This window comes from Ornithodoros turicata, chromosome 6 (genome assembly GCF_037126465.1).
Source record: "Ornithodoros turicata isolate Travis chromosome 6, ASM3712646v1, whole genome shotgun sequence".
NCBI lineage: Eukaryota > Metazoa > Arthropoda > Arachnida > Ixodida > Argasidae > Ornithodoros > Ornithodoros turicata.
The window spans coordinates 31,365,249-31,386,811 of NC_088206.1; the positions used below are offsets into that span (position 1 = coordinate 31,365,249).

The window sequence follows — 21,563 nt, forward strand, 5'->3', positions numbered from 1 at the left end:
GACCAAGTGGTTCCAGTTTAGCCCACAACGGCTCTGTCTAACCCACTGTGACTTCCACATTGGCAAGATAATGGTTCCATTTCAAACCACATTGCTGACCAAGTGGTTCCACCTTAAACCACTTTGCTGACAAAGTGGTTCCACCTTAAACCACTTTGCTGACAAATTGGTTCCACTTTGACCCACTTTGTTGTTCAAGTGGTTCCACTATATCCCACTTGGGATTCCACTTTATTTTTTCACCTGGGCGGCCACGGAAACTTTCGTCTTCATGTGTTTCCTATGCGCAGTACCGATGGATGGAGGTGAAAGTTTGCATGGTCATATTTATTTTGTTACAGTGCTAGGTAACCACAATCGTTCCGTAGGTTCCTCTAGCATAAATTATTCACTTTGAGGCAGAGGAAGTCTTTTCGTGATAGAGGTATAGCATCAAGGAGGTATCACTTCTTGCCCGAAAATGTGACTGACCTTTTATAGCATACACCCTGCAACACTACCAGTGTAGTGTAACATGTTCTCTCAAGCATATTATGCACTCAAAATATATTTGCCGCTGGGTAAAATGAGAGTCTAGCCTCTAACCCCTAGAGTCTAAACTCGGAAGAGCGATCAAACAACCTTCTTCCAGTGCTCGTTTTGGGCGAAAAAAACACTTGCTTGCCTCACCGACGGTGAGGCAAGCAAGTGTTTTTTTGCCCGAAACGAGCACTGGAAGAAGGTTGTTTGATCGCTCTTCCGAGGTTCAGTCGAACACACTTGCATTTTACCCAGCGGCAAATATATTTTGAGTGCATAATATGCTTGAGAGAACATGTTACACTACACTGGTAGTGTTGCAGGGTGGGTTACCAGATGCCGAAGCCTAAGCCCGCCAAAGCCAGGAAAAAAAGTAGCCCAAACGTAGCCAACTTAAAAAAAAGGAACATAAAAATAGCCAAAAAATAGCCAAACGAGATTTCGTGACGGGAAAGGAGCTTTATGTGTATTTCGCATTTATTTTTTCACTCATACATTATATCGCTTCTAAACCTTTCAAGAAATGCATTAGTGGGCACGAAATCAGTGCAACATTTGCCAGCTCTGCGTATTCCAAACCTCACATGCAGCGTGTTCCCAAGTGTGTCGTGGGTCATCCGGTTCCTGAGATCTCTCTTCGTCAGAGCAACTTCCGAAAACACCCTTTCAACTGCGGCGCATTTGACATTGGTAGGCTCAGGAGCTTCAAAGCGAGGCTGGAGAGTTTGGGAAATTTCTTCTCCCCGACACTATTCTTGGCATTGGCCACGGTGATCCAGAATTCAGAAGTGCTTGCTTCTGCTGTGCTTTTTCGTAGTTCTCCTATGTTTGTTTGCAGGAGGTTGAACTCCGACTCGATGGGAGCAAGATCGCATGACGAAATAAACTGCTTGAAGGCTTCATAAATGTCGCCGAAGTTCTTCTTCGGTATGCTGTCAAAGTGTAGCAGCTTGAGGTTCCCCATTACATCCATGTTTGACGGGACGCGTTTCAAGACGGCTTTGATGGCCGCCACCAAAAATTGCCGACAACGTTCCATTATGACAGTTTTCTCCTCGCCGCCAAGATTTTGTGCTGTTTCCAGTGACTGCCGGAATATGCTGTCCCAAAGTTGCACGCTCTGACGTGTAAAATATGGGCTTCCCAGTTGCATCCGGGTGACGCGAAGGATGGCATCACAACTCTTCGCATCAAGCTCTGCACAAACAGTAGAAGGTCCTCATACAGTCTACACGGATCAGGGTTTTCCGCTTCGAACATTTTGTTTATCGTTTCAAAATCAGTGACGATGGGGCTAACGAACTTTATGTATAACTCGTTCACGTCGTCCTTGTACATGTCCGACAACAGACGCGCGGTGTAGCACCGCTCATCTGTCTTGGTAGCATCAAAGAACGTTTTGAGTTCCAGCCACTGCGCTAGAATCGTACGCAAAGCCCTCGCGATGCTGAGCCATCGCGTTGCGCTCACCCCAATGAGCTTATGTGGGATGGACCCGTCATTGATGGCTGCATACATGGCTTTGTATGTCTGTTGCCTCTTCGACGAATGCGTAAACCAGTTGAAAGTTTCTCTCACAAGGAAGTCCAGCTGAGAGGGCAGTACTACTATGGCCTCACTGCACGCCAACTGTAACGAGTGGCACATGCACTTCACGAGCACCAGGCTATTATTTTCCGCTTTCATGTGCGAGTACAAGCTGTTGTTTTGTTCGCACATAACACTTGCACCGTCTGTCCCAATGTCGACGCAGTCATCAAGAGATACGTTGCAAGAATGAAGGAACTGCTTGAGACTTGAAAACAATCCGGCGGCGGATGCGTCTCACACTGGGACAAGCCCAAGAAATGCTGTGCTGAATTCGTTTCGCGCACTGGAAAAGTACCGAGACACCACCGCAAGTCCTTTTGCGCAGGACACGTCCGTGCTTTCGTCGAGAATAAGAGAATACTTCGAACCCTTCATGTCGACTAAAAGTAGTTCTTTGAAGGTTGGTCCCAGTACCTTTGTTATCAAAGCTGCACATTTCGTACGGCACAGGGTCATCCCAGAAGCCATCGCCGAATCGCTGAAGCAGTCCTTGATCATGGGCGTTACATGGTCCGCTGTTAGGAAGGAACTGTGGATCGCAATATGAGCAGCAATCCGTAGCTCTATAACCTTTTGATGTCGCACATGTTGCTAGTGGGACGGGCTTTAGCTTGAACAAAGCTTTAGCTTGGCTGGATCGCGGATAGGGAGCGCGAGGTGACCGGCAAAAATCGCGAGTCAAAAACCGCGACAGACAAAATCGCGAGTCAACAACCGCGATTTTCAAAAACCGCGATTAGCAAAAACCGCGACAGGTAAAAACCGCGAGGGTCAAAAACAGCGGCAAGCAAAAAAGGCGACGTCCAAAGATAGCGACAGGCAAAACCGCGATAGGCAGAAACCGCGATGGCCAAAACCCGCGAGCAAACCTGCATAGAATTGAAGAAGATACTTTTTGAGCACGCCGGTGCTGACTGGCAGTGTTTCAGACATTTGACAAGACTTGAAATATGTTGGTCTCCGCCGGACGCCGAAATTACTCGTACAAATACGGACATGGAAGAGCTAGAGAATGGCATACACTCATTCCCTGCCCGCGTCAGCTATCACGTTCACTCTGCCGGAAATATAACCAATTACTGAGTAATAGATTGCTCGAAAAATTACTAAAAAATGTAATTGATTACAAGTAACGCGTTACGCACAAGTGTGAAGTATACAGATTGAGCACATCGAAAAGCTGCAGTTTAAAGTAGCACAGAAGTCATTTTTAATACCCTGCTTTCTTCCTATAAAACTATTAATTAGGCCAGTAAGATGCGCCATGAGAAGTAATTCACGCCACAGTATCATAATTATCGCAGAAATTGAATTTAAAGTACGCCGCAAAAAGGGACCGGTGTGCGCAACGGTGGTGGAGAGCAGTACCAGCCTGTGATTTGCCTGTGACGTCGCGCTGACGCCTAAGCTGTCGTCTGCTACTCGGCTGTCCGGGGCTCTGAAAAAGCCTTTCTCCTGGCTCGGTCATGATTCGGCCGCTCCTTCTATCCCCAATTCTCCTGGGAAACTGGCTTACCGCGGCAAAGGGACAGGGCGCTGACCCCCACTGACCAGCGAACAAGAACGCGTGGACCCTGTAACGTCATGTTTATGTGAGTTTTTCTTTTTCTTTTTTTCTGGGAAACAAACTCTATACATCAAAACCTTTCGTGCTACCAGGTAAATTGACACACACACTTTCATCAAATGTCTTAATCTGAAATTTTTAGGAAGGCCCACTGTACTCCTTTAAGGCTTTTATTCCCGGAATGGAAGTTAGCCTACTTTTCATATCCTCATGGCCCCCTTTCATCCTCCCTTCTAAAGGAGAGTAAGTAATGTTTTTAGCTGTCGCGTTTGTAGTCGCGGTCTTCGGCTGTCGCGTTTTTTGCCTGCCGCTGTTTTCCCCTTCTCGCGGTTTTTGGTGTCGCGATATTTGTGTGTCGCTAATGCTTCCTATCGCGATTTTTGTCTATCGCGATTTTTGGATCTCGCGATTTTTGGATCTCGCGGTTTTTGACTCGCGGTTTTTGCTGTCGCGGTTTTTGACTCGCGATTTTGACCCAGAACCGGAGCGCGAGCGTGAAGAAACCGGCTGCCATCTTACGGTGCCCACAACAGCCGCCGCAGCGATCATGGCAACTTCTTGCAATTACGGTCGTACCAACCGTACTGGCAGGGTTACAGGGCCTAAATTTATACGGGTGAGTCACTCTTCATCGTGGAATAAATAGGCGTCCATTCTGTACATTTATTTGACCATTATGAAGTGTTTTTTTGCCCAAAATGAGCACTGGATGCAGGTTGCTTGATCGCTCTTCCGACGTTCAATCGAGCACACTTTCATTTTACCCGGCGGCAAATACAGTTTGAGTGCATAATATGCTTGAAAGAACATGTTACACTACACAGGTAGTGTTGTCATCAATATATGTGCGAACACTCGAGCGCTTTTTTGCATGCATTAATTGCTAGCATGGTACAAGGTGTTCTCTGCGGAAGCAAGTGCCACATTCATTTCTTTGAATTACCTTCGCGCACAAGTTCGGTATTACGTCATAATAAGACCACGATTGTCACATTTTTTCATGTATTGGTATTGTTTTGTGCCTTGGTTTGATTTGTGACAAAGAATCCTACGTAACGGTGGTGTGGCGCGACTTGAATAACGCCTTTGTGTCTGAGCTGTATCGTCAGCTTCTTACGATAGTAATAATCTGTAGCGTGACGTGCTATTTGTAGCAGTTTTAAGGCAAAAGTGGTCTCTCAATACAGGTTTCGTCATGAGGGCTGCCCAGGGAATAATCTGTGCAGTGTGATACGGCTGGGTGTACAGGTAAGTATCACGTTCCTCATCCACTGGTTTACAGGAAGGAACAACCTCAGTGCACGCACTGTGGTTAGCCTCTCTCAGTTTTGCATATTTTCTTATATGTTCACATCAGAAACACACCTTACACTTTAGGCTCCTTAACCCAGCAATATAATAATTATAGAGATTATAATTCTTTTAGAAGAGTTCCCCATATTCTTTTTAGAATGGTTTTTAATCTTTTTAATTTTTAGAAGATACAGGGATTGTAAACCATGTTTTAAACTGATGTTTTAACATTTGTCCAATGCATTTGTTAAACAACATATTCATTTTTAACTGGTTGCACCCAAACCAATGTTCTGATGTATTATTTCCTTTGTTGTCGATGCACCATAAAAGTTGGAATAATCATCATCAATGCAGGTTACTTCACAGCTGCCTCGACATACTCAAGAAATGGGTGCAGAACCTGCGTAATGCCCGCAAACTTTGACTACCACAGCATCTCCAAAAAGTAAAGGGATATGTGTCACATGGGATTTTTAAAGGCATTCACAGTATATAATACCTTGTATGAGCTGTTGTAGATCTAAGTAGCTTCTACAGTACACTCTCAGAAATTAAAACTTGTCAGGGAACTGTGATAATTGTTTCAGTTAATAGGCATGCACATATACGTTATAAGAAGACAATTATTTATTGAGAATGCACTTCTCTGGCTACTCATGTTGTTTACATCTACTGTTGATCACATTCATTTATCACATATTATATTCTTATATATTATTATTATATTATCACATATTCGATCACATTAAATTTAAAATTTAGCATATATGAGAAAATATCAGGAAGGAAGTTGCTATTCATTGCTCATTCCAACCTAAAATTGAGTGCAATAAATTTAGAGAGCGTACCTGACCATTGTCATTCCTAAAATATATATTGCCATTGTAGCAAGGTCACAAAACAATAAATGTAGTCTTTTGTGACCTCCCTGCACGTTCATTGTATCCTGAAACGCATAAGTGCAAGAAATAAATCTTGAACTTCAATAAACTTGATGTTGTATAAACTTGACATAAAATGTTGAATAATATAATGAACGATATAAAATATTGAATAAACTTGAACTCGTATATTCTCTTTACTCATCATCAGTGACCTTCATTACAAAAGCATATCGTGTTAGACTTTTTTGTTTGCGTTTCACAGACTGGGTACACGAGGGCCAAAGTGACAAAATCACAACTGTTTCAAGCTCCAAATAGTCCTGTTGCAATTTGAAAACCATACGTGGAGCTGCATTTTTTTGGAACATGCTCCACATAACAAGCATGACAAAGTCAGCACTGGATAGCAGGACCCCGTCCCCAAGCAACTTTTTTCACGCTGCATTTGTATTCAACAAAAGCATGTGAGTGCTGGAGAAGGACATTCAGTTTGGCACAACCGCGCCTGCAAATAATCAGAACAAATAAAGGAAGAAGCAAACAAACATAGAAGGGCTGTACTTCAAAAAGAGAGAAGTCCTGTGTCTCAAGGAGATGTTACCACTTTCTAAGTAACTTAATTGATTAAGCTTACATCACTACCTGATTAACTGTCCTAACGAGTGTGATCTAATTGCGTGAAGTAATTATTTGGGCTGCTTCGGTGTGTCCATATTTGCGAGGCAAAGCACCGCTGTCGTTTACTAAAAGACTCTTTCTAAGGCGATGCTTGATATAAATCATACTAAACGCATACACGGCTAAAACAACGGCTGTGATTCTACAGAACGATCTCTTTCTGCCATGCGAGTATATCTTTTCCCGGACCGTTCTTTATGGAACAATTTTTGTCCAAAACGCAGTACGGGATATTATATACATGGTTGTTGTTAACCTCAAGTCGTTTCTTATTGAAATATTGGCTGGGAAACGTGCTGTAGTACAATCCCCAGCGCTGCACTGCAGTGACGGCAGGGGCGGATCCAGGGGGGGGGGCCCTGCCCCCCCCCCCCCCGAGACAAACCTCTACCCCCCATTCCGGCAGATTTTCCTGCTACATGGCGACCCCCCCCACCCGTCTTCTCTCTTTTTTTCAGTGGGGGCCCCCCCTGACGATCTTCCCTGGATCCGCCCCTGAGTGACGGTCTAGTTTCGGAATGCAAAACATAACGTAATTAAGAATCGAACGGCAGGACACCTGTGAAACACTGTTAGGATACATCAGTATACTGGCACCTTACAAAATTGTGTGACGACAAACAACGATCAATGCTAGCAGCGCAATAAATACTCACAATCTCTGTTGCCTCCCATTGTTTTCTATGGGCACACACAGCACTTTAGGGCCCACCAACATGGCGGCCCGAAGGCACGCCTCTCCCCCACGAGCCCCTCTCCCATGCGCCATCCAGCCTTTATACATACAGGGTGTCCCAGAAAACGTGTCATTGAATTATAATGAAAAAACTACACCACCTAGAGTCATGCGGTCAATGGCATTTGTTCTTACTGGGTTTTTGCCACCTCCTCGTGTGAATGTTGTGTAATGTAAATTTAATTATGTAAATTTTTGCGAGCTTAAGTCGGAAATTTGCCTAGTAAAGGTCACTTTTTTGCCCCATCAATGTGAAGAGCGTGTCTAATTTAGTCAAATTAATGGTAATTGACAGGGATATTCAGAAGCTATCCCATCGGAAAAAATAGCCGAACATCATACTCTACGGAGGTCGCACAGAATAGCGCACGATGAATTTTTCAGCGTAATCTTTGTCAGTCCGACGAAAGGAGGTTGGAAACCCAGCCCTCCCCGACACCGCAGAAAGAGATAAAACAGGCACGGCTTATCACGTCCGACTTTCGCTGGGATAATGCTTTCCCTCTCCCAAATTTAGGAGCTGTTACTTTTTCTACTATCACTCTGTGGGCTGGCTTCGGAACCTCCTTTCGTCGCACTGCGAGCGATTCCGCTCAAAAAGTCACCGCGCGCTATGGTCCGGTGCTCCGAAAAGCATGATATTCGGCTATTTTTTCCGATGGGATAGCTCGTGAGTATCACCGTGAATTTCAATGGATTTGAGTGAATTCGGCACGCTCTTCATATTGGTGGGGTAAAAAAGTGACCTTTACTTGGCAAATTTCCGAGTTCAGTTCGCAAATATTTACATAATTAAACTTGGAGTACATGACATTCACATTAGGAGGTGGCAAAAACCTAATAAGAACAAATGCTGTTGACCGCATGATTCTAGGTGGCGTAGTTTTTTTATTATAATTCAATGACACGTTTTCTGGGACACCCTGTAGAGATCAGTGGTCCAGATAGCCCCCTTCGAGGTTACAGGGGAGCCTCCGGTCCCTCCGGTGACCTTCTCCCCTCTTTGTCTGTGAAAGAGTGTCATTGCTGGCCTTGTCAGGCAGCACATTGCATTCTTGGCGTGGAAGCAAGTTCCACGAACCGGAAAACCGAGTAAAATATCAGCAGCTCCTGACCTAAAGCGCTGAACATGGAAGTAGCCCAAAACTAGCCAAATAGCCAAGCTTAAATATTTCCCGCCAACCGTGCCAGAAAGTAGCCCAATTTGGCGGTTTATAGCCCAATCTGGTAACCCTGCCGGCGCCCTCACGTTGACCACACTGATCTCTATGTCTCTATGGGCGTTTATGTTTATTCGCTCGGAGCAGAGCCCGAGCTGAGCGGAAGTGCGTCACCGAACCGGAAATCGATCGGTCGGGTGTAAACACTGATCTCGATTGTAAAAGGCTGGATCGCGGATAGGGAGCGCGAGCGTGAAGAAACCGGCCGCCATCTTACGGTGCTCACAACAGTCGCCGCAGCGATCGTGGCAACTTCTTGCAATTACGGTCGTACCAACCGTACTGGCAAGGTTACAGGGCCTAAATTTATACAGGTGAGTCACTCTTTATCGAGGAATAAATAGGCGTTCATTCTGTATATTTAGTTGGCCATTATGAAGTGTTTTTTTTTTTTGTCCAAAACAAGCACTGGATGCAGGTTGCTTTATCGCTCTTCCGACGTTCAATCGAGCACACTTGCATTTTACCCGGCGGCAAATACAGTTTGAGTGCATAATATGCTTGAAAGAACACGTTACACTACACAGGTAGTGTTGTCATCAATATATGTGCGAGCACTCGAGCGCTTTTTTGCATGCATTCTAGCATGGTACACGGTGTTCTCTGCGGAAGCAAGTGCCACATTCATTCCTTTGAATTACCTTCACGCACAAGTTCGGTATTACGTCATAATGAGACCACGATTGTCACCTTTTTTCATGTATTGGTATTGTTTTGTGCCTTGGTTTGATTTGTGACAAAGAATCCTACGTAACGGTGGTGTGGCGCGACTTGAATAACGACTTTGTGTCTGAGCTGTATCGTCAGCTTGTTACGATAGTAATAATTTGTAGCGTGTCGCGCTATTTGAAGCAGTTTTTAAGGCAAAAGTGGTCTCTCAATACAGGTTTCGTCATGAGGGCTACCCAGTGAATAATCTGTGTAGTGTGATACGGCTGGGTGTACAGGTAAGTGTCACGTTCCTCATCCACTGGTTTCTACTTTACAGGAAGGAACAACCTCAGTGCACGCACTGTGGTTAGCCTCTCTCAGTTTTGCATATTTTCTTATATGTTCACATCAGAAATACACCTTACACTTTAGGCTCCTTCACCCAGCAATATAATAATTAGAGATTATAATTCTTTTTAGAAGAGTTCCCCATATTCTTTTTAGAATAGTTTTTCATCTTTTTAATTTTTAGAAGATACACGGATTGTAAACCATGTTTTAAACTGATGTTTTAACATTTGTCCAATGCATTTATTAAACAACATATTCATTTTTAACTGGTTGCACCCAAATCAATGTTCTGATGTATTATTTCCTTTGTTGTCGATGCACCATAAAAATTGGAATAATCATCAATACAGGTTACTTCACAGCTGCTTCGACATACTCAAGAAATGGGTGCAGAACCTGCGTAATGCCCACAAACTTTGACTACCACAGCACCTCCAGAAAGTAAAGGCATATGTGTCACGTGGGATTTTTAAAGGCGTTTACAGTATATAATACCTTGTATTAACTGTTGTATATGTAAGCCGTCTCTACAGTACACTCTCAGAAATTAAAACCGTGAGAACCGTGATAATTGTTTCAGTTAATAGGCATGCACATATATGCTATAAGAAGAAAATTATTTCTTGAGAATGCACTTCTCTGGCTACTGGTGTTGTTTACATCTACTGTTGATCACATTCATTTATCACGTATTATATTCTTATATATACTATTATGTTAACACATATTTGATCACATTAAATTCAAAATTCATCATATATAAGAAAATACCAGGAGGGAAGTTGCTATTCATTGCTCATTCTAACCTAAAATTCAGTGCTACAAATTTAGAGAGAGTACCTGTCCATTGTCATTCCTAAAATATATATTGTCATTGTAGCAAGGTCATAAAACAATAAATGTAGTCTTTTGTGACCTCCCTGCACGTTCATTGTATCCTGAAACGCATAAGTGCAAGAAATAACTTGAATAAATTTGATGTTGTATATATACTTGATATAAAATGTTGAATAATATAATGTATGATATAAAATGTTGAATAAACTTGAACTTGTATATTCTCTTTACTCACCATCAGTGACCTTCTTTACAAAAGCATATCGTGTTAGATTTTTTTTTTGTTTACGTTTCACAGACTGGGTACACGAGGGCCAAAATGACAAAATCACAACTGTTTCAAGCTCCAAATCGTCCTGCTGCAATTATCCTGTTGCAGACCATACGTGTGTAGTGCAAGAAGGCCCTTGCACATCAAAATGTAAGATGGGAGTCACAGTTAATGCAAAGTGGTTCCTATGAGAGACTTCGATGCTGAACAAAATTGTGCAAACTGCGGAAGGTGCCATAGAAGATAGTCAGAAAGCGTGTCTGGTCTCACAACGGTGCTACGACACTCTCTATTAGATGACGATGATACTCATTGGAGTTTCAGATGTGCAGCTGCATTTTTTCGAACATGCTCCACATAACAAGCATGACAAAGTCAGCACTGGATAGCAGGCCCCCGTTCCTAAGCAGCGTTGCTCACGCTGCAGTTGTATTCAGCAAAAGCATGTGAGTACTCGAGAAGGGCATTCAGTTTGGCACAACCGCGCCTGCAAATAATCAACAAATGAAGGAAGAAACAAACAAACATAGAAGGGCTGTACTTCAAAAAGAGGTAAATCCTGCGTCTCAAGGAAGTGTTACCACTTTTAAGTAACTTAATTGATTAAGCTTACATCACTACCTGATTAACTGTCCTAACGAGCGTGTTCTAATTGCGTGAAGCAATTAGATCACGCTCACAACGTATTTGGGCTGCTTCGGTGTGTCCATATTTGTGAGGCAAAGCACCGCAGTCGTTCACTAAAAGACACTTTCTGCGGCGGTGCTTGATATAAATCATACGAAACCGACACACGGCTAAAACAACGGCTCTGATTCTACAGAACGATCTCTTTCTGCCATGCGAGTATATCCTTTCCCGGACCGTTCTTTATGGAACAATTTTTGTCCAGAACGCAGCACGGGATATTACATACATGGTGGTTGTTAACCTCACATCGTTTCTTGTTGAAATATTGGCTGGGAAACGTACTGTAGTACAATCCCCAGCGCTGTACTGCTGTGACGGTCTAGTTTCGGAATGCAAAACATAACGTAATTAAGAATCGAACGGCAGGACACCTGTGAAACACTGTTAGGATACATCAGTATACTGGCACCTTACAAAATTGTGTGATGACAAGCAACGCCTGCAGCGCTATAAATACTCACAATCTCCGTTGCCTCCCATTGTTTTCTATGGGCGCACACTGCGCTTTAGGGCCTCCCAACATGGCGGCCCGAATGCACGCCTCTCCCCCGCAAGCCCCTCTCCCATGCGCCATCCAGCCTTTATTGATAGAGATCAGTGGGTGTAAAGCGAGGAGAAAATTAAATTCCATACGCGACTGAGCGACGACGGCTTTGCGCTTGCGCAGTATGTATTGCTGTGTCGTCTGCTTCCGTTGGTGTTCGTCGTAGGGCACCGTTTATGCGTTAGTGGCTTGAAGGTTTCGCTTCTGTCAGTTTTTCTGATTTTGTGTTCCTTCTTTTTTCTTTTTTACATCATTTCACGTTTCATTCCATGTTGCACGTAGTGTGTGGAAGACGACGACGACCGATTTTCTTGCCGTTCACGCGGGGCCACTCGGGCGTTCGTCCATCATGACGCTGGCTGCAAACTCTGCATCAAAGCCTGTGTTACATAAAGTTTCTCGACATCTGTCAGAGAGTTTTGCATTTTCAAGCACTAATTCCACAACTGGTTCGTGTAGTACGGCGGTCTAGATTGTCTGGATGAAAGCCATCTCAAAATTTCAAAATAGCCGCCATCTTCTAGCTCAGGAATTGTGGGAACGATCTGCGAGCTCGCCCTCCAAGCTCCGAGCGAAGCGAGCTGCCTCGGATGTGACTCTGAGCGAATAACCAAACACAAAGCGGGCGGATCTGAGCCAATTCTCATACGCCCTCGAGCCAGATCTGTGACGACATATCCGCTCCGAGCGCCTCCGGGCGATTAAACATAAACGCCCTATGTATAAAGGCTGGATCGCGTATGGGAGAGGGGCTGGAGGAGGAGGAGGGGAGGAGTGTCGTTGGGAGGAACCGAGAGGTCTGCCTGCCTGATTAGGCGGCATGTTTCTCGGGAAGGGAAAGGTGGTGGAGAGGAGGAGAGGAAAGGGTGAAGTGGAAGACCGAGCGGAATCCGCTCGGGGGGCTGCGTCCATGCTGCGTCCATAGCTGCGTCCATGGGCCGACTTCAGGGGAACTGTGCCGGCATACGCCTATTACACATCTGAGGGAAACCCAGGAAAAACCCCAGACGGCACAGCCGGCCCGCGGATTCGAACCGCGGACCTCCCAGTCTCCAAGCGCACGCGTTACCGCTGCGCCACCGGAGCTGGTGGGGGAGAGGGGCTCGTGGGGGAGAGGCGTGCGTTCGGGCCGCCATGTTGGGAGGCCCTAAAACGCTGTGTGCGCCCATAGAAAACAATGGGAGGCAACGGAGATTGTGAGTATTTATTGCGCTGCAGGCGTTGATCGTTGTTTGTCATCACACAATTTTGTAAGGTGCCAGTATACTGATGTATCCTAACAGTGTTTCACAGGTGTCCTGCCGTTCGATTCTTAATAACGTTATGTTTTGCATTCCGAAACTAGACCGTCACTGCAGTGCAGCGCTGGGAATTGTACTACAGCACGTTTCCCAGCCAATATTTCAATAAGAAACGATGTGAGGTTAACAACAACCATGTATATAATATCCCGTGCTGCGTTCTGGAGAAAAATTGTTCCACAAAGAACGGTCCCAGAAGGGATACCCGCATCGTAGAAAGAAATCGCCCCGTAGAATCACAGCCGTTGTTTCAAACAGACGTATGCGTTTAATTTGATTGATATCAAGCAAGAAAGGGTCTTTTAGTGAACGACAGTGGTGTCTTCGATGTAATGCCTCGCAAATATGAACACACCGAAGCATCCCAAACAATTACTGCACGCAATTAGATTACGCTTAGGCCAGTTAATCTAGGTGTTGATGTAAACTTAATAAAGTTATTTAGTAAGTGGTAACACCTCCTTGAGACACAAAACTTATATCCTTTTGAAGTACAGCACTTCTTTTTTCTTCTTCCTTCATTTTTTCTGATTATTTGCAGGTGAAATTGAATGTCCTTCTCGCGTACTCACATGCTTTTGCTGAATAGAACTGCAGCGTGAACAAAGCTGCGTAAGGATGGGGGCCTGCCATCCACTGCTGACTTTGTCATGCTAGTTATGTGGAGCACGTTGCAAAAAATGCAGCTGCACATCTGAAACTCCAATCATTATCATCGTCATCTAAAAGGGAATGTGGTAGCACTGCTGTGAAACCAGGCACGATTTCTGAAAACCCTCTATGGCACTTTCCGCAGTTTGCACACTTTTCTTCAGCGTCAGTCTCTCTCATAGGAGTCACTTTGCATTAACAGTGACTCCCATCTTACATTTTCATGTGCGAGGGCTCTCTTGCACTACACATGTACGGTTTCCCAACTGCAACATGACGATTTGGAGCTTGAAACTGGAGCCCTGGTGTTCCCTGTGTATGAAATGATACCAACTGAATCTTGTCAAACGTGATGTTTAGTGGAAGATGGCTTTCTTGGTTGTGCATTCTGAGTGACAAAGATTAACACGATATGCTTTTGTAAAGATAAGTGATGTTATGCTCTATGAATAAAGAAAATATACATTTTTCAAGTTCAACATTTATTCTGGCATATACGCATTTCAAGATACAATGAATGCGCAGGGAAGTGACAAAACAATACATTTATTGTTTTGTGACCTCCCTGCAATGACAATATATATCACAGAAATGACAACGTACAGGTACACTATGTAAATTTGTTGCACCCAATTTTCATACATGCTGAATTTTAAATTTTTGTTTTGCTGCCTATGTGTTCAGTGTATTACAAATTGCGTAATGCAAACAACACTTTGTCAATTTCAAGCTTTTTGCTCCCATCCAAGATATTCCTGTCCTGAAGGAACCGCCCCTTCGACACCATAAATATTCAGTAGGTTTCACTCTGGCAGGCCCTGCCACTGCAAATTTCCTGAATTGAAACCCTTCAAACTGTGTCATAACCATAAATACGTCAATATTTTTGCAAGTAGTTTACATGCTGGAGGACACTCCTCCTGCAGCTAAGGCAACTACAGAGAGTTCCAAGAGGCCGAAGGTAAACCTACAGCTGCATGAGTTTGATCAACAGTAGTGCATTCTCAAGAAATAATTTTCTTCTTATAGCATATATGTGCATGCCTAGTAACTGAAACAATGACCACAGTTCCGCAACAAGTTTTAATTCCTGAGGGTGTACACTGTAGAGGTGGGTTAGATCTACAACAGTTAATACAAGGTATTATATACTATGAATCAGTGATGGCCACTAAGTACTTCTACTATAACTACTATCTACTTTGCAATGGAGTAGTTTAACTAGTAGTTCAACTACTTTTCAGGCAGGGTAGTTAAAACTACTTCTTTAACTACTGCAGTGTAGTTTAACTACATCTATAACTACTTAATGTTGTCCATCAACATCAATCCCATTCTATAGCGTTCTAAGACCCCTAAATATGAATCACAAGCAGTGATAAAAGTGAAAATTTAGTACACATGCACGGCACAATTGCTCTGCACCTCCGTTCTCATCAAACAAGTAGCTCAAGGTAAAAATCGGAAGCACAGCCATGCCGTAAAGCTTGCGGCAAAATCGGAAGTAGTTGGCGCCTGCAGTAACCTAACTACTGTAGCCAACTACTCGAAATAGTAGTTTAACTTGTAGTTGCACACTACATTTCTGCAAGTAGTTGATAACTACTTTTTAACTACAATCAGGTAGTTTAACTACATGTAGTTAACTACTGGCCATCACTGCTATGAATACCTTTAAAAATCTCATGTGACACATATGCTTTTACTTTTTGGAGGTGCTGCGGTGATCGAAGTTTGTGGGCACTGCTCAGGTTTTGCACCCATTTCTTGCGTATGTCGAGGCAGCTGTGAAGGAGAGAACATTTGTTAGGTTGCAACTAGTTAAAAATAAATATGTTGTTTAGTAAAAGCATCGCATAAATGTTTAAAACATCAGTTTAAAACAGGGTTTACAATCTTGATATCTTTTAAAAATTTCAACGTTTAAACGCTGTTGTAAAAGAAATTATAGCTTCATCACTAAGACACAATGCTGGGTGAAGGGGTCTAAGGTGTATATAAAGCTCTTTGAAGTGATGTGTTCCATGATGTGAACATGTAAAGTGAATGTACAAAATTGAGAGAGGCTCACCACAGTGCGTGCACTGGGGTGGTTCCTCCTCGTACAGTAGGAACCCGTGAATGAGGAACATGATACTTATCTGTAAGCTCGATCGCATCAGACGATGACACAGGTGATGCTCGATGACACAGACGATCCTCCGGGTAGCCCCCGTGAGGAAACCTGTATTGAGGGACCACACTGCTGCAAATAACACGACAAGATACAAATTATTATTATCGCAACAAGCTGACAACATAGCTCAGACACAAAGGCGGTATCCAAGTCACACCACACCACCGTTACGTAGGATTCTTTGTCACAAATCAAACCAAGGCACAAAATAATACCAATACAAGAAAAAGGGTGACTATCTTGGTCTTATTATGACGTAATACTGAACTTATATGCGAAGGTGGTTCAAAGAAATGACTGTGCACTTGCTTCCGTAGAGAACACTTGGTACCGTGCTAGCAATGCATGCAGAAAAGCGCTCGAGTGCTCGCACATATTGATGACACCACTATCAGTGTAGTGTAACATGTTATCTCCAGCATGTTATGCACTCAAACTGTATTTGCCGGCGGGTAAAATGCAAGTGGGTTCGATTGAACCTCGGAAGAGCGATCAAACAACTTGCACCCAGTGCTGGTTTTGGACAAAAAAACACTTCATAATTGTCAAATAAATGTACAGAATGGACGCCTATTTATTCCTTGATAAAGAATGACTCACCTGTAGAAATTTCGGCCCGGTATCATTGCCGGTACGGTTGGTACGACCGTAATTGCAAGAAATTGCCATGATCGCGGCGGCGACTGTTTTGGGCACAGTAAGATGGCGGCCGGTTGCCGCACGATCGCGCTCCCTATCCGCGATCCAGCCTTTTACAATCGAGATCAGTGGTTGACTGGGTTACAGTGCCCTAGAAGATTGTAGTGGAAAATGCGACGCTCCCTCTGTGAGGCTCTTGAGGCGGATGCCGCTGTGGGGCGCTGGCTTAGTTACCCCGAGCAGAAACTGGCGCCGGCGTATTGGGTTATCGCACTTCTTATGATTGTTATTTGTGTGTGCGTGTCTCTCTGTGAATTATTCCTTGTTACTTCTTTCAAAAACTTTTACTACAAGACACAGTTCTACCGGCATATGCCACATAAAACAGGAAGCACACGCAATGAGGGAGACAGGTTTATGCTTTCGGTTATGGAATGATCGCAGGCTATGACGATGTAAAGTTGGCTCATAAGTACAAGACATAAGATTATAACGACCACAGAGTATGACTATATAAAGAAACAATGAAACTGCAATTAAATGTAACATTGGATGCACATAATGTAAAGAACAAAATTAATTACTGGCAGGTAAAAATGACAAGTTTTGTGCCGCGACTGAGCTTCGGATATTTTGCACAGTATCGTTTCTGTGCTGTGGCTCGATTCAGCGACTTAACAAAAAAATGAAGCCTAGTGGTGACATAAAATACCATAACTTCAGCATTCAGTTGCTTGCTATGTTCAGTGCAACCAATGGCATCCTGTCGAGTTCTATGAAGAAGTGCAATGACGTCCGTAATGCTTTCATGGTGAAGTTCCTGCGTACTGAAGCAGCTGGTAAACACGTTTTCCAAACTTTCCACGAACCTAAGCATAAAGCCTGATGGATACAACAGCCCCCCCCCCCCCTTTATATCTTTCAGCTGAGTCAGCTGAGCTGCCTGCAGGTTCTGTACATCATTCTTGTCACTAAGCAACAACTTTCTACACATGTCACACTTTGACTTAGACAGGAATTTTCTGGTAACATAGCCAGCTATATAAAAAATTAGTCTCTGGTCGCTTCTTGAGGATACATATGCGACATGGTCTGTTGACTTTTCAATTACAAGTTCGGCGCTGCTGAGGTCACCATCTCCAATGAACTTGTCTATCAGAGTCTGCTTTGCGCATTTGTATTCCTCTATGCCGTTTGTACTGAGCAGAGCATCGAACACACCAGGCTCCGCATTTCCATTTGCAACAGATTTTGCCATACTATAAAAGCTAAGGCAAGAAACAGTTATCAAAAACTGTTGTGGTGTTGGATGTGACAGCCTGAGTATTGCCAAAAACGTTGTCAAGCGGATCTTGACTTCGTGATGTCACGATGAACTTATACCCGACGTGCCTTGTTAAGTAGTCCATCAGGGATATCGTGCTGGCAATGGTGACCCTTAAGCCCACAGCTGTTTTAAGCTCGACAGAAAGCTACCCGGGTAGCCAGTCTTGCAATGGGGCGCGAAACAATGTGTCTCTAACTTCTTTTTCTTCTTCTCCATCGAAGACTAGCACACTCAAATACCAGCAAAATTTACAGGAAGCTTCACTATTTTGATGCATCACACATCGCCTTCTTTCGGAGTCACCAAAGCATCACGCAAACCAATGATACCAAACGCAACCAACCAAACAAACCAAACCAAACGCAAAAATAGCAAAAACGCTGCAGCGGACATAGGTGCTTCACAGTTTCTCCTCGGGAATTCGACAGCAGCGCCAGGAGATCCAGCAGCGGCCGTCCGCTCGTCCTTCCTCAGCTATCGGGCTGAAACCGGTTCCGCTCTTTCCACTATACTCTTCTAGGGCACTGTAACTGGGTTGACCACGTTGACGTATGACGTCACTTCTTGTAATCTCGTTCCCAGTTGCTTTTCCTATGTTGAACTTCTGGTTCAGTTCAGCCGCAGCCGTGTCGAGCGTAGTCAACGTAACTTTGGTTCAAAGTGGATAGGTGTGTTGTTGAATTGCCATTGTTCCGTCCGTGTGTGTAGTGTGAGTGGTGTGACGCTACGCCTACATTGATGTCACCTCATGTGCATTGTGCTGTGGAAGATAGAATTCCCTTTGCTCCCGGTTTGATATGTGGCTACCGTAGGCCTAGAGTGCGGTGCACTCCCACTCTATGATTCATTCGTTCCAAGTTGCGTCGTAGGCTTTGTTGTTTGTTGAGGCGTTCACAGACACTCCTCAAAATCTAGGTCGCGTCTCCTGAGCCTGCTTGGAAGCCTGCTTGTTGATCGGTTGATTGACGTCAATGATCTTCATATGCTGTTCATATCTTCATATGAATTTCATATGCTGTTTACTAGTTCCCACCTCCATCAAAACAATCGTTTTGTACCTTCCAGGTGAAAACAGAGAACCACGATGTCGCAAGATCGATATCATCAGGCCAGTTACACGGCCTCCGGAATGACAAGCCAAGGTATGGGTATGCTACACTTCGATACTCTGTAATGATCAAAGTTGTAAAATTATTATATTCGCGCGGCTCAAGTTCAGAATCACCTATTCACGCTGTTCATGGACAAGCCAATAAAACTATATATTATGTTGAAGGTGACCAGGAATTTCGAAGCCTTGCGCAAACAATTGGAACGAACATACAGAAGATCACTCAAAATGGTAAGTTATTCCTTCACTTTCTAGCACCATCGCGACACAAACCTGTGACTTTGTGAAGTAGATTCATGACACGAAAGCTCCACTGAAAGAGAAAGACAAGTAAGCACAGAGTAGAAAAAAGGAGACCTAACTCGATGAAGAACATGGCCACTTGATGATGAAAGGAGGAAGTCACTGAAAAGGTTAGCCAGCTGTAGGACATAAACCCACGTCTTCTGGATTACTGGTCCAGGGCTCATCATTACTTTCTTAGGTACTGGAGGCTTTGTATGTATCTGTCCTTTCGATGTGTTTCAGCCTCAGAACATCAATTGCCATCATGGCCACTTATTCGCTGCATCATTTCCAACCGCAGCACGGCACAATGGTGCCCTGGCACGGCAGATTCACAACGATCAGCCTAGCCTTGACAGTGTAAAGTTGACAATCTCGCAGTGCTTTATTAATGTACACAAACAATTGAGTGTGCAAACTAAACAGCACTTGAGTGCACAAGGAAGAATACACAGGAGGTCCTTTCCCTTTTTTTTTGGTTTCTGCAAACATTTTTTCAAGCTTTGAGCTCTTGAATTTCTGTGAAGTTTCCCAGTGTTGCATAATGTCCGTATTATCTGAGAATATAAAGTTTGCATAGTTTGGGCATCCTATGACTATTACAGGTACATCCTACTAAACTCAGAGACCAGTGCCCTCTCCAGAACATGACATCATTGCAATTTGTGGGCATATGATAACGTCACCCACTCCTCACGTCATCGGAACTCGTGGAGGCTTAGCAGATCTTCAAAAAATTGACAGAAAGGCACAGCATTCGTAAACAGGATTGAAATTTCGCGTATAGAATCCTTAAGGCACCTTCTTTTCATGGACGAAATAAAATAAACTCTGTTTTCCGAGTCCAGAGTGGCACTTTAATGACGAAACAAGGAGGGTAAAGGTTACACCCATGCGTAACTGTCTTATCTGTGTGCAAGGAATTCGAGATGGACAGACACACAGAACGGCCACATGCTGCCATCCCAAAAATATATGCGATAAAGCCCGTTGATAAAGCAACAGGGGTGGGAAGGAATAGAGGTGAAAACAAGTGTACTACGCTAGGTAAAGCAACAGCTGTGACACCACAGGTGAAGGGCATAGCCAAGACAATCACAAAACTAGCAGAACTAACCTAGGTCAAGTAAAGACCTGCCTTCCTTACTGGTGATTGAAAGTGACGGCATGCTGACGCAGTGGTCAATAAATGGGTGTAACTGTCCAGCGTGTGTGTTGTCCCTCACTCTTCGTGCATGTCTTTTCGCAGCTGGTTTATATCACAACATATTGATTTCAATACGTGCTTGGGATGATGTTTTTTGAGGACTTGCGATTTTCTTGTCATAACAACAACCTTATACTACTCAGTTTCACGCTCGAATGAAATGGCCTTCCCAGATCTAGAAAATGCATGATGGTTACCACAACCTTGTAGTTATTTGTGGTCAGATTCAGTAGGCCCATAGAACTCAACTCACGTTGTTCAACAACACACTTCAAGTTCACTCCGCAACCACCACAATGTCAGCAATGGTTCAAAGGACACGGATTGTTCCTTTTGCTGCTATCGCTAGCTATGCGCAGTGACACCAGACAGCGATGCTCCCACTTTCACCAAGGTTGTGAAGCCCACCATACACTTGCAGTTTCTTTGTTTTTCAAGTGATTTCAGTGTTCCTTATGTCAGATCTCAAGTGGACCCGTCCGCCTGGGTTTGTTGCTATATTTGTTAACCAAAATACACCGAAATTCTCTGTGTCTTGCCACATTCAAACTTCCAATTACTGGCATAACATACATGTGCAAAATGTCAGCAAACATGGCTGCCATTGATGTCGCTGCAGTAAAATGTGTCCTCTGTCTGCTAAAGAAATACCAAAAGGATATGCGAAAAGAAAAGAGAAATAGATGAAGTAGTCTTGAGGGCACAATATCTGAATGTGCAGTGTCAAATAATTTTTGTGTACCATTGTTTTGATGACACCATTCGCAAAATAATGCACTGTCAAGGCTATAGGTTTCAGAATCTGGCCTCCCAGGGCGCCTGAGTTCGGAAATTATGCGGCGAATTAGGGGCCCTCTTTTATCGCTTGGAGATCAGCGGATATCAGATTCATCTTTTCTACACTGTGCAAGTAAACGTTGTATGCTCCTGTTGTTTCTCCTGACCCATATTGAAATTGATGCAGTCATCAATCTTAACATGGAAACACATGCACCAGCTGTGTTTTTAACTTTTCAAAAGACTGTGGTATAT

The 21,563-nt window shown here is 43.8% G+C and overlaps 1 protein-coding gene across 2 annotated transcripts in view; it reads left to right on the forward strand.

Moving 5' to 3' along the window:
- Positions 1–18,491: 18,491 nt before the first annotated feature.
- The window catches only part of LOC135396512 (syntaxin-12-like), a 58,637-nt gene continuing 55,565 nt past the window's right edge, over positions 18,492–21,563 (forward strand). The window contains exons 1-3 of one of the 2 annotated variants that reach the window (XM_064627523.1): positions 18,492–18,596; positions 18,994–19,070; positions 19,205–19,270. In XM_064627523.1, the coding sequence (XP_064483593.1) occupies positions 19,013–19,070; positions 19,205–19,270 (124 nt within the window). In that variant the 5' untranslated portion in view covers positions 18,492–18,596; positions 18,994–19,012. Of the gene's footprint in view, positions 18,638–18,993; positions 19,071–19,204; positions 19,271–21,563 lie in introns of both variants that reach the window. The other variant, XM_064627525.1, reaches the window with a different exon arrangement.